At 40.5% G+C, this 12829-nt stretch overlaps 1 protein-coding gene across 1 annotated transcript; it reads right to left on the bottom strand.

Moving 5' to 3' along the window:
• Window positions 1–11465: 11465 nt before the first annotated feature.
• LOC112727060 (uncharacterized) lies at window positions 11466–12215 on the bottom strand. The gene is made up of 2 exons (XM_025776699.1): window positions 11868–12215; window positions 11466–11750 (listed from the first exon to the last, which is right to left on the bottom strand). Exons 1-2 carry the CDS (start codon window positions 12213–12215, stop codon window positions 11466–11468), a joined length of 633 nt encoding a protein of 210 aa, XP_025632484.1.
• Between the last annotated feature and the right edge of the window lie 614 nt (window positions 12216–12829).

The following is a 12829-nucleotide window of genomic DNA, read 5'->3' as shown; positions in this document are numbered from 1 at the left end:
TCTGAATGGAGCATCATAGGTATTTTCTATGATGGTCTCTCTGAACTGTCCAAGATGTCTTTGGATAGCTCTGCTGGAGGATCTCTTCATCTGAAGAAGACGCCTACTGAAGCTCAAGAGCTAATTGAAATGGTTGCAAATAACCAATTCATGTACACTTCTGAAAGAAATCCTGTGAACAATGGGACTAGTCAGAAGAAAGGAGTTCTTGAGATTGACACTCTGAATGCCATATTGGCTCAGAATAAAATATTGACTCAGCAAGTCAATATGATTTCTCAAAGTCTGTCTGGGATGCAAAATGCACCAAGCAGTACTAAGGAAGCTTCATCTGAGGAAGAAGCTTATGATCCTGAGAACCCTTTAATGGAAGAGGTGAATTACATGGGAGAACCCTATGGAAACACCTACAATCCTTCATGGAGAAATCATCCAAATCTCTCATGGAAGGATCAACAGAGACCTCAACAAGGTTTCAACAACAATAATGGTGGAAGAAACAGGTTTAGCAATAGCAAGCCTTTTCCATCATCTTCTCAGCAACAGACAGAGAGTTCTAAGCAGAATAACTCTGACTTAGCAACCATGGTCTCTGATCTAATCAAAATCACTCAAAGTTTCATGACTGAAACAAGGTCCTCCATTAGAAACTTGGAGGCACAAGTGGGACAGCTGAGCAAGAAAATTACTGAACTCCCTCCTAGTACTCTCCCAAGCAATACAGAAGAAAATCCAAAAGGAGAGTGCAAGGCCATCAACATGGCCGAATTTTGGGAGGAAGGAGAAACAGTGAACGCCACTGAGGAAGACCTTAATGGACGTCCACTGGCTTCCAATGAGTTCCCCAATGAGAAACCATGGGAATCTGAGGCTCAAAATGAGACCATAGAGATTCCCTTGGACTTACTTCTGCCATTCATGAGCTCTGATGAGTATTCCTCCTCTGAAGAGGATGAGTATGTCACTGAAGAGCAAGTTGCTAAATACCTTGAAGCAATCATGAAGCTAAATGACAAGTTATTTGGAAATGAGACTTGGGAGGATGAACCCCCTTTGCTCACCAAAGAACTGGATGACTTGTCTAGGCAGAAACTGCCTCAAAAGAGACAGGATCCTGGGAAGTTTTCAATACCTTGTACCATAGGCACCATGACCTTCAAGAAGGCCTTGTGTGACTTAGGGTCAAGTGTAAACCTCATGCCTCTCTCTGTGATGGAGAAGCTAGGGATCTTTGAGGTGTAAGCTGCAAAAATCTCACTAGAGATGGCAGACAACTCAAGAAAACAAGCCTATGGACTTGTAGAGGATGTTCTGGTAAAAGTAGAAGACCATTACATCCCTACTGATTTCATAGTCCTAGAGACTGGGAAGTGCATGGATGAATCCATCATCCTTGGCAGACCCTTCCTAGCCACAACAAGGGCTGTGATTGATGTTGATAGAGGAGAGTTGATCATTCAAGTGAATGAAGAATCCTTGGTGTTTAAGGCTCAAGGATATCCCTCTGTCACCATGGAGAGGAAGCATGAAGAGCTTCTCTCAAAACAGAGTCAAACAGAGCCCCCACAGTCAAACTCTAAGTTTGGCATTGGGAGGCCACAACCAAACTCTAAGTTTGGTGTTGAACCCCCACATTCAAACTCTAAGTTTGGTGTTGGGAGGTTCCAACATTGCGCTGAGCATCTCTGAGGCTCCATGAGAGCCCACTGTCAAGCTACTGACATTAAAGAAGCGCTTGTTGGGAGGCAACCCAATATTATATTTTGACTATTTTTTTTTGTTATTTTATGTTTTTTGTAGGTTGATGATCATGAGAAGTCACAAAATCAATGAAAAAAGCAAAAACAGAATGAAAAACAGAAAGAAAAATAGCACACCCTGGAGGAAGAACCCACTGGCGTTTAAACGCCAGTGAGGCTAGCTGTTGGGCGTTTAACGCCCAGTCGGCACCATTCTGGGCGTTTAACGCCAGAAAGGGGCACCAGGCTGGCGTTAAACGCCAGAAAAGGGCAAGAAGCTGGCGTTAAACGCCAGAAATGGGCACCAGCCCGGCGTTTAACGCCAGAATTGGCACAAAACGCGATTTTGCTTGCCATTTGGTGTAGGGATGACTTTTCCTTGACACCTCAGGATCTGTGGACCCCACAGGATCCCCACCTACCCTACCACACTCTCTCCCTTCTTCACCCATTCACCAATCACCTCAACACCTCTTCCCCAAAAACCCTTCACCTATCAAATCCCATCTTTCTCTTCACCACTCACATCCATCCTTCATAAAACCCCACCTACCTCACCATTCAAATTCAAACCACTTTCCCACCCAAACCCACCCTCACTTGACCGAACCTTACCCTTCCCCCTCTCCTATATAAACCCATCTTCACTCCTTCATTTTCACACAACCTAAACACCACTTCTTCCTCTTCTTGGCCGAAAACAAAAGCCATTCCCATCTCCTTCATTTCTTCTTCTTCTACTCTCTTTCTTAATTTGCTCGAGGACGAGCAAACCTTTTAAGTTTGGTGTGGTAAAAGCATTGCTTTTTGTTTTTCCATAACCATTTATAGCATCCAAGGCCGGAGAAACCTCTAGAAAGAGGAAAGGGAAGGCAAAAGCTTTCACTTCCGAGTCATGGGAGATGGAGAAATTCATCTCAAGGGTGCATCAAGACCACTTCTATGAAGTTATGGCCTTGAAGAAGGTGATCCCCGAGATCCCTTTCAAACTCAAAAAGGGTCAACTTTGATCAAAGGTTGGACCAAGTCCTCATAAACATTTGTGAAGAGGGCGCTCAATGGAAGAGAAACTCAAGAGGGAAGCCGGTTCAACTGAGAAGGCATGACCTCAAGCCCATCACTAAGAAGAGGATGGAGCACACAAGAGACCCCACTCATCATGAGATCCCTGAGATACCTCAAGGGATGCACTTTCCTCCACAAAACTATTGGGAGCAACTAAACACCTCCCTAGGAGAATTGAGTTCCAACATGGGACAACTAAGGGTGGAGCATCAAGAACACTCCATCATCCTCCATGAAATTAGAGAAGATCAAAGAATCATGAGAGAGGAGCAACAAAGACAAGGAAGAGACATTGAGGAGCTCAAGCACTCCATAGGATCTTCAAGAGGAAGAAAGAGCCGCCATCACTAAGGTGGACCCGTTCTTTAATCTCCTTGTTCTTTATTTTCTGTTTTTCGAATTTTAGTGCTTATGTTTATCTATGTTTGTGTCTTGTGATCATTAGTGTCTTAGTGTCTATGCCTTAAAGTTATGAATGTCCTATGAATCCATCACCTTTCTTAAATGAAAAATGTTCTTAATTGAAAAAGAAAAAGAATTGCATGAATTTTGAATTTTATAACAGTTTAATTATCTTGATGTGGTGGCAATACTTTTGTTTCCTGAATGTATGCTTAAACAGTGCATATGTCTTTTGAATTTGTGGTTCATGAATGTTGGCTCTTGAAAGAATGATGAAAAAGGAGACATGTTACTGAGGATCTGAAAAATCATAAAAATGATTCTTGAAGCAAGAAAAAGCAATGAAAAAAAATCGAAAAAAAAGAGAGAAAGAAAAAGAAAAAAGAGAAAAAGAGAAGAAAGAAAGAAATAAAGTTGTGTTCCAAGGCAAAAAGAGTGTGCTTAAGAACCCTGGACACCTCTAATTAGGGACTCTAGCAAAGCTAAGTCACAATCTGAAAAGGTTCACCCAATTATGTGTCTGTGGCATGTATGTATCCGGTGGTAATACTGGAAGACAGAGTGCTTTGGGCCACGGCCAAGACTCAATAAGTAGCTATGTTCAAGAATCATCATACTTTACTAGGAGAATCAATAACACTATCTGGATTCTAAGTTCCTAAAGAAGCCAATCATTCTGAATTTCAAAGGATAGAGTGAGATGCCAAAACTATTCAGAGGCAAAAAGCTAAAAACCCCGCTCATCTAATTAATACTGATCTTCATAGATGTTTTTGGAATTCATTGCATATTCTCTTCTTTTTATCTTATTTGATTTTCAGTTGCTTGAGGACAAGCAACAATTTAAGTTTGGTGTTGTGATGAGCGGATAATTTGTACGCTTTTTGGCATTGTTTTTAGTGTGTTTTTAGTATGATCTAGTTAGTTTTTAGTATATTTTTATTAGTTTTTAGTTAAAATTCACTTTTCTGGACTTTACTATGAGTTTGTGTGTTTTTCTGTGATTTCAGGTATTTTCTGGCTGAAATTGAGGGACCTGAGCAAAAATCTGATTCAGAGACCAAAAAGGACTGCAGATGCTGTTTGATTCTGACCTCCCTGCACTCGAAGTGGATTTTCTGGAGCTACAGAAGCCCAATTGGCGCGCTCTCAACGGCGTTGGAAAGTAGACATCCTGGGATTTCCAGCAATAAATGATAGTCCATACGTTGCCCAAGATTTGATGGCCCAAACCGGCGTTCAAAGTCACCCTCAGAAATCCCAGCGTTAAACGTCGGAACTGGCACCAAAATGGGAGTTAAACGCCCAAACTGGCACTAAAGCTGGCGTTTAACTCCAAGAGGAGTCTCTACACGAAAATGCTTCATTGCTCAGCCCAAGCACACACCAAGTGGGCCCAGAAGTGGATTTTTATGTCATTTACTCATCTCTGTACACCTTAGGCTACTAGTTCTCTATAAGTAGGACCTTTTACTATTGTATTGAGATATCTGGGTAGTTATCTTTGTTCTGATGCTATCTTAGGTCATTGGGAGGCTGGCCATTCGGCCATGCCTAGACCTTGTTCTTATGTATTTTCAACGGTGGAGTTTCTACACACCATAGATTAAGGTGTGGAGCTCTGCTGTACCTCGAGTATTAATGCAATTACTATTGTTCTTCTATTCAATTCCGCTTGTTCTTGTTCTAAGATATCACTTGTTCTTCAACTTGATGAATGTGATGATCCGTGACACTCATCATCATTCTCACCTATGAACGTGTGACTAACAACCACCTCCGTTCTACCTTCGATTGGGTGAATATCTCTTGGATTCCTGATACACGATGCATGGTTGATCGCCTGACAACCGAGTGCTCGCCTGACAACCGAGCCAGCCATTCCGTGAGATCAGAGTCTTCGTGGTATAGGCTAGAACTGATGGCGGCATTCAAGAGAATCCGGAAGGTCTAACCTTGTCTGTGGTATTCTGAGTAGGATTCAATGACTGAATGACTGTGACGTGCTTCAAACTCCTGAGGGCGGGGCGTTAGTGACAGACGCAAAAGAATCACTGGATTCTATTCCGGCCTGATCGAAAACCGACAGATGGATAGCCGTGCCGTGACAGGGTGCGTTGAACATTTCCACTGAGAGGATGGGAGGTAGCCACTGACAACGGTGAAACCCTTGCTTAAGCTTGCCATGGAAAGGAGTAAGAAGGATTGGATGAAGACAGTAGGAAAGCAGAGAGACGGAAGGGAAGGCATCTCCATTCGCTTATCTGAAATTCCCACCAATGAATTGCATAAGTATCTCTATCTTTATCTTTATGTTTTCGTATATCACCTATATCCATTTGAGTTTGCCTGACTGAGATTTACAAGGTGACCATAGCTTGCTTCATACCAACAATCTCTGTGGGATCGACCCTTACTCGCGTAAGGTTTATTACTTGGACGACCCAGTACACTTGCTGGTTAGTTGTGCGAAGTTGTAGTGATCACAATTTCGTGCACCACTCCACATGATCATGAACCTAATAAAACACAAAATAACAGTAAAATAAAAATAAAATTAGATAAATAAAAATTGGGTTGCCTCCCAACAAGTGCTCTTTTAATGTCACTAGCTTGACAGTGGCCTCTCATGGAGCCTTAGAGAAGTTCAGACCACGATGAAGTCCTCCCAACACCAAACTTAGAGTTTGAATGTGGGGTATTCTCAACACCAAACTTTCAAAGATTGAATAATACAATCCAAGATATCTAATAAACTAGTAAAAAGTTCTATTGATACTAAACTAGCTACTAGGGTTTACAGAGGTAAGTAATTGATGCATAAATCCACTTTTGGGGCCCACTTGGCGTATGTTTGGGTTGAGTTTGATCTATCCACGAGCTGAGGCTTCTCTTGGAGTTGAACGCCAAGTTGTAACGTGTTTTGGGCATTCAACTCTGGTTCGTGACGTGTTTCTGGCGTTTGACTCCAGAATGCAGCATGGAACTGGCGTTGAGCACCAGTTACGTCATCAAATCTCAAATAAAGTATGGACTATTATATATTGCTGGAAAGCTCTGGATGTCTACTTTTCAACGCCATTGAGAGCGCGCCATTTGGAATTCAATAACTCTAGAAAATTCATTTCGAGTGCAAGGTTCTCAGAATCCAACAGCATCAGTAGTCCTTTGTCAGCCTTCTTTCAGAGTTTTGCTCAGGTCCCTCAATTTCAGCCAGAAAATACCTGAAATCACAGAAAAATACACAAACTCATAGTAAAGTTCAGAAATGTGAATTTAGCATAAAAACTAATGAAAACATCCCTAAAAGTAACTAGATCATACTAAAAACTACCTAAAAACAATGCCAAAAAGCGTATAAATTATCCGCTCATCACACTTTCTCACCACAAGTATATAGTTAGGGATAGCAACTCTTTTGAGCTTTTTAGGCCAATTTTGACCCTCCTGATCATTGTTGCTCAAAGCCTTGGACCTTTTTCTTTTGTTCTGTCTTTTTTTTCTTTTTGCTGTTTCTTTTGCTTCAAGAATCAATCTTGTTGATTTTCAGAGAATTAATAATACTTCTCTAAATTCCTATTCCTCAAGAGTCAATATGCTCAACTTCAACATTAATTATGCATAGTTAATTCATTCATTCAGAAAATAGAGATAAGGCCAACACTTTAAGGTAAATAGAACAACTTATAATATAACTCAAGACCTTTTGTTTGCTACTTCTTTTTTTAAAAAAAAATCTTTTTAAAGTTAGTGGACAATACATAAGACATCTTCTAACCATAAAGATTTCAATAATAAACTATTAAAGCAAGAAAATTCTAAGAGTGATAATATAAAAGCTAGAATAGAAAATAGGAAATAAGATAAAAGAAGGGATAATGAAACTTAACCACCTCAGTAATAGTGGCTACTAATATTCCATGAAGATGATTTACCTTCCTTTGGTGCCATTGATGATAATATAGACCTAGAGCTTGCTCTGCAACACTGATGACATGTCATCATGTTATGTTTTTCTATGCTTTTTCATACAAGAAATTGATAATTAGTGCTTAAATATTGCATTCTTTTGTGCTTAAATGGTATATTTCTTTGATCTTTTGATTTTATAAACTTTGTAGGAAATAAGAAGAAAAAGAAGCAAAAAAACACAAAATAAACTAAAAAGGAAAAAAAAAGAGTTTTAAAACACACTTTAAAATTTGAGCACGCTTTAAACCTTAGGCCACGCTTTTAAAAGCGTGGCCCATGACCATGAATGCCACGGCCAAATTAAAGCATGCATGCATGCCATCATGAACCATGCATTATAAATTGGCATTATTAATGAGCTTTACGGCATTAATAATTAAAGCATGCATGTAATATTAAGTAATGCCATCATTGGCTTATGTATTCATGAAATGGCAAATAATGCACTACTAAGTAGTATAATGCATGCATTATTAATGCCAATCAAGCTTACGTTAATGCATTACATTGCTAAGTAATAAAATGAAAGCATTGCATTATTTTATTATTGCCGAAGAAAGCATGCATTAGCCCATTCATCAAAGAAGCAAAGGAGCGCTCCGTTGTATCACTTGACTGAGCGCTACCAAGGCATTAATAAAAGCAAAGGACAAAGCCAATGACCAAGGGAAAATGAACGGAAGGCAAGGAAGAGCGTTCAATCAGTGAGCGCTAAGTTAACTTAGTTAACTTTAATACTTTATCGTGCTCTCACCAAAATAAAAACAAGGCGCTACACTAAGTAATGAGGCCACCAAGGTTCGAAACCAAGCACATAAGGAACTGATGAGGGGATAATTTATACGCTTTTTGGTATTGTTTTTAGATAGTTTTTAGTAGGATCTAGCTACTTTTTAGTATATTTTTATTAGTTTTTAAGCAAAATTCACATTTCTGAACTTTACTATGAGTTTATGTGTTTTTCTGTGATTTCAGGTATTTTCTAGCTGAAATTGAGGGACTTGAGCAAAAATCTGATTCAGATGCTGAAAAAGGACTGTTGATGTTGTTGGATTCTGACCTCCCTGTATTCGAAATGGATTTTTTGGAGTTACAGAAACCCAAATGGTGCTCTCTCAATTGCGTTGAAAAGTAGACATCCTGGGCTTTCCAGCAATATATAATAGTCCATACAATGCTCGAGTTTTGATGACGCAAACTGGCGTTCAAACGCCAACTCCCTGCCCTATTCTGGCGTTAAACGCTAGAAACAAGATAAAAGCTGGAGTTAAACGCCCAAACTGGCATAAAAGCTGGCGTTTAACTCCAAGAAAAGTCTCTACACATGAAAGCTTCAATGCTCAGCCCAAGCACACACCAAGTGGGCCCGGAAGTGGATTTATGCATCATTTACTTATTTCTGTAATCCTAGTAACTAGTTTAGTATAAATAGGACTTTTTACTATTGTACTCATATCTTTGGACATTTAGTCCTTAGACCTTGGTCTTGGTTATTCTGGTTCTCCCTCTGGGGGCCGAAACCAATGAACACCATTATCACTTATGTATTTTCAACTGTGGAGTTTCTACACACCATAGAGTAAGGTGTGGAGCTCTGCTGTTCCTCGAGTATTAATGCAATTACTACTGGTTTCTATTCAATTCATGCTTATTCTTATTCTAAGATATCCATTCGCACTTCAACCTGATGAATGTGATCATCTGTGACACTCATCACCATTCTCACTTATGAACGCGTGCCTGACAAACACTTCCGTTCTACATGCGAAAGCTAGAGTGTGTATCTCTTGGTTTCCTGGTCCACGACGCATGGTTGCCTCGCCTGACAACTGAGCCTTCCATTTCATGAGATCAGAGTCTTCATGGTATAAGCTAGAATTATTGGCGGCCATTCCTGAGATCCGGAAAGTCTAAACCTTGTCTGTGGTATTCCAAGTAGGATTTGGGAAGGGATGACTGTGACGAGCTTCAAACTCGCGACTGTGGGGCGTAATGACAGACGCAAAAGGATCATTGGATCTTTTCCAACACGATCGAGAACCGACAGCTGATTAGCCGTGCGGTAGCTGTGCCTGGTATTTTTCATCCGAGATGAGAAATTCGACAGTTGATTAGCCGTACAGAAACCATAGAGGACCATTTTCACTGAAAGGACGGGAGGTAGCTATTGACAATGGTGATCCCCAACATACAGCTTGCTATGGAAAGGAGTATGAATGATTGAATGAAGACAGTAAGAAAGCAGAGATTCAAAAAGAATGACGCATCTCCATATGCTTATCTGAAATTCCCACCAATGAATTACATAAGTATCTCTATCTTTATTTTATGTTTATTTATCTTTTAATTATCAAAACTCTATAACCATTTGAATCCGCCTGACTGAGATTTACAAGATGACCATAGCTTACTTCAAGCCGACAATCCCCGTAGGATCGACCCTTACTCATGTAAGGTATTACTTGGACGACCCAGTGCACTTGCTGGTCAGCTGTGCGAAGTTGTGAAGAGACGTGTGAATCATAGTATTGCGTACCAAGTTTTTGGAGCCATACCTAGTGATAACAATTTCGCCTACCAGAAACCAAGAGAAGCGCTACAAGGCTTGGCACAAAAGAAAAGAAAAGCAAGCGCTAAATTGGGCAGCCATGGTTCGAACTAACGAACCAAGAGGGGCACCTAAGGAAAGCAAAAGGGGCGTTGCGTTGGCTTTACCAACTGAGCGCTACTCTTCACCAAAGGAAATGGACAAAAGGGAGCCAGCAAGGCTCGAAGAGGGAGCCTCCCATGCGCACAAAGAGAGCTACGTTTCCTTTACCAACTGAGCGCTATGCTTCATAAGAAAATTGTCCAAAATGGGAGAACCAAGGCTCGAAGAAGGAAACTTAGGCGACAAAGGTAGCGCTACATTCAATTCATTAACTGAGCGCCACTTTGCTATGCATATGGGCTTAGTTCGAAAGCCTGGGGCAAGGCAATTGAGCGCTACGTTATGTGCATTAACCGAGCGCTCCATTGGAGCTGCCCCATGCCTCCAACCAACTTGAACCAAAGCCAACCAGATCCACTCTTCTTCAAATCCAAAGCAAGCAAAGCCCATTGACTCAAAGGCACAAGAAACAATTAGATTAGGAATTTCATTTTAATTGTAATTTATTTTCAATTTTAATTTCATTTTGAATTTTGTAAAAAGCCTATAAAAGGCATCATTTTCATTTTTGTAAAAGGGAGGCTGGCTCCAATAGGGAGCAGTAGGAGTAGAATAGAGAGCTCTCTTTTAATTTTCCTTTTTGAATTTGAAAGATTTAATCTTAATTGTCTCTTTGAATTTCATTCTGAAGCAAGTTTTCAGTTCTGTTTTAGTTCTTATGCAAATCTACACTTCTGTTTAGATCCTTTGCAATTCTCTTCATCTCTTAATTCTCTAATTTACTGCACTTTACATTTTTAGTTCTGTTTGAATCCCAGCACCCAATTCCCTTTTATTCTTCAAGCAATTTATAGTTCTCAGCAATTTAGATTCAACAATTTACATTTCTTGCATTTTAAGTTTCTGCAATTTACTTTTCTTGCAATTTAAGTTTCAGCTCTTTTACTTTCTTGCTCTTTAAGTTTCAGCAATTTAATTTTTCTGCACTTTTAATTCACTATCATTTACTTTCTGTTGATCAATTTTACCCAATTCACCAATGTTAGCTTGACTAAACTAATCACCCACTAAAGTTGCTTGATCCATCAATCTCTATGGGATCGACCTCACTCTGAGTTATTACTACTTGATGCGACCCGGTACATTTGCCGGTGAGTTTTGTGTTGGAATCTGATTTCTACCTCCATCAAACACCAAACTTAAAAGTTTTCTTGTACCCAAGCAAAGAAAGTATGGTCCTTTGTCGGCGTTTAAATGCCAGGATTGCTTCCCTCCCCTCTGGGCGTTCAGCCCCAGGACTGCCGTTTGAACGCCAGAGGGTCCTCTCTGTTCCCTTATAGGCGTTGAACACCCATGCTCTCTTCTCCCTTCTAGCGTTGAACGCTAGTAAGGGGCACCCTCCAGGGTGTTCTGTTTCTCTCCTACGCATTCCTGTTTCTGTTCTAATGGCTACACATGATTACAAATGTTAGAAAAACTAAGAAAATTATGAAAAACAATAGAAAATAAAATAATATGAAATCAATCTAAAATAACAGAAAGAGAATAGAAAATAAGAAAATACTATAGGATACTTATGGTTGGGTTGCCTCCCAACAAGCGCTTCTTTACCATCATTAGCTTGATGGACAGCTCCTTTACGGAGGTTGATAGGGGCTTAGATCTTCACTCTTCATGGTGAACTTCCTTCCTGTACACTTGTGAATTAGCTTAACATGTTCCAAAGATAGGATCTGGTTCACAGTATGTGGAATGACTGGACTTCTTGTGAAGAGAACTCTCATGCCAGGTGATAAGTCCTCAGTTGAAATCTTCTTGTTCCACCAGCCCTTGGGTACTTTCTTTGTGCCTTTTTTCTTAGTGGTTAGTTGTGAACACCCAACACCAAACTTAGAGTTGATGTCAGGGGGCTCTGTATGGCTCTGCACTAAGAGAAAAGGTTAAAACACTATGTGTTGTACAGTAGTACCTCCTTTAGAAGAGAGAAAGTGAGGGTTGGGGATCTTAAACAATATGTGGTCTTTCCATAATCTCAGAACCAACTCTCCTCTCTTAACATCTATCAATGCCTTTCCAGTAGCTAGGAAGGACCTTCCTAGAATGATGGAGTCGTTCTTATCCTCTCTAGTGTCAAGTATCATGAAGTCCACAGGGAGGTAAATGTCATCAACCTTTACAAGCACGTTCTCTACTAGTCCATATGTCCATTTCAGGGACTTATTTGCCATCTCTAATGGGATCTTGGAAGGATGAACCTCTTGGATTCCCAGCTTCCTCATCACAAAAAGAGGCATAAGGTTGATGTTCGAGCCAAGGTTGCACAGTGCCTTTTCAAATGTGATGGTCCCTATAGTACAGGGATTCAGGAAGCTTTCGGGATCTGGCATCTTCTAAGGCAGCATCCTTTGCACTAGGGCGCTGCATTCCTTGGTCAGCACCATAGTCTCATCTCCCCTCAAGGCCGTCTTCTTAGAAAGCACACATTTCAAACAGGCCATATAGGGGGTTTCTTCTCCAACACCTCTGCAAAAGAGATATTAACTTGCAACTTCCTGAGGAATGCCAAGAATTGAGCCAATTGCTCATCCTCAGTCTCTTTTTACACGTGTAAAGATGGTTGGTCTTCAGGCTCTTTTATCTCTATAGGGACGTGCATGGTTATACTCCCTGTCTCCTCCTGAGCCTTATGTTTATTCAGATCCTCAATAATAGGTTCCTCCTTGGGTTTGGCCTCTTCTCCGATGGTGAGGGCTTTGCACTCTTCTCTTGGATTTACCTCAGTGGTTTTTGGAAGAGTGTTGGAGGGTTCCTTGGGTATCCTCTTGTCCAACTGTCCTACCTGTATCTCTAAGTTCTGAATGGAAGACCTAGTCTCTGCCATAAAATTATAAGTGGTCTTGGAGAGGTTGAAAACTATGGTGGCCAGGTCAAAGAGGCTTTGTGTGGGCATCTCCATCTGCTACTGAGAGGGTTGGAACTGTCTGTTGTTGAATCTTTTTTT

Source organism: Arachis hypogaea, chromosome 1 (genome assembly GCF_003086295.3).
Source record: "Arachis hypogaea cultivar Tifrunner chromosome 1, arahy.Tifrunner.gnm2.J5K5, whole genome shotgun sequence".
Lineage (NCBI taxonomy): Eukaryota > Viridiplantae > Streptophyta > Magnoliopsida > Fabales > Fabaceae > Arachis > Arachis hypogaea.
Note: the sequence above shows the minus strand (reverse complement) of the source record. Positions and strands in the feature narration are given on the sequence as shown.

What these genes read in the sequence shown, in the direction of transcription:
- LOC112727060 (XM_025776699.1), bottom strand. Translation starts at nt 12,215, where the DNA reads ATGCCAGATCCCGAAAGCTTCCTGAATCCCTGTACTATAGGGACCATC. An exon ending in ATGTTAAGAGAGGAGAGTTG is followed by an intron (nt 11,751 to 11,867) that starts GTTCTGAGATTA and finishes CTCTTAGTGCAG; the next exon opens with AGCCATACAGAGCCCCCTGA.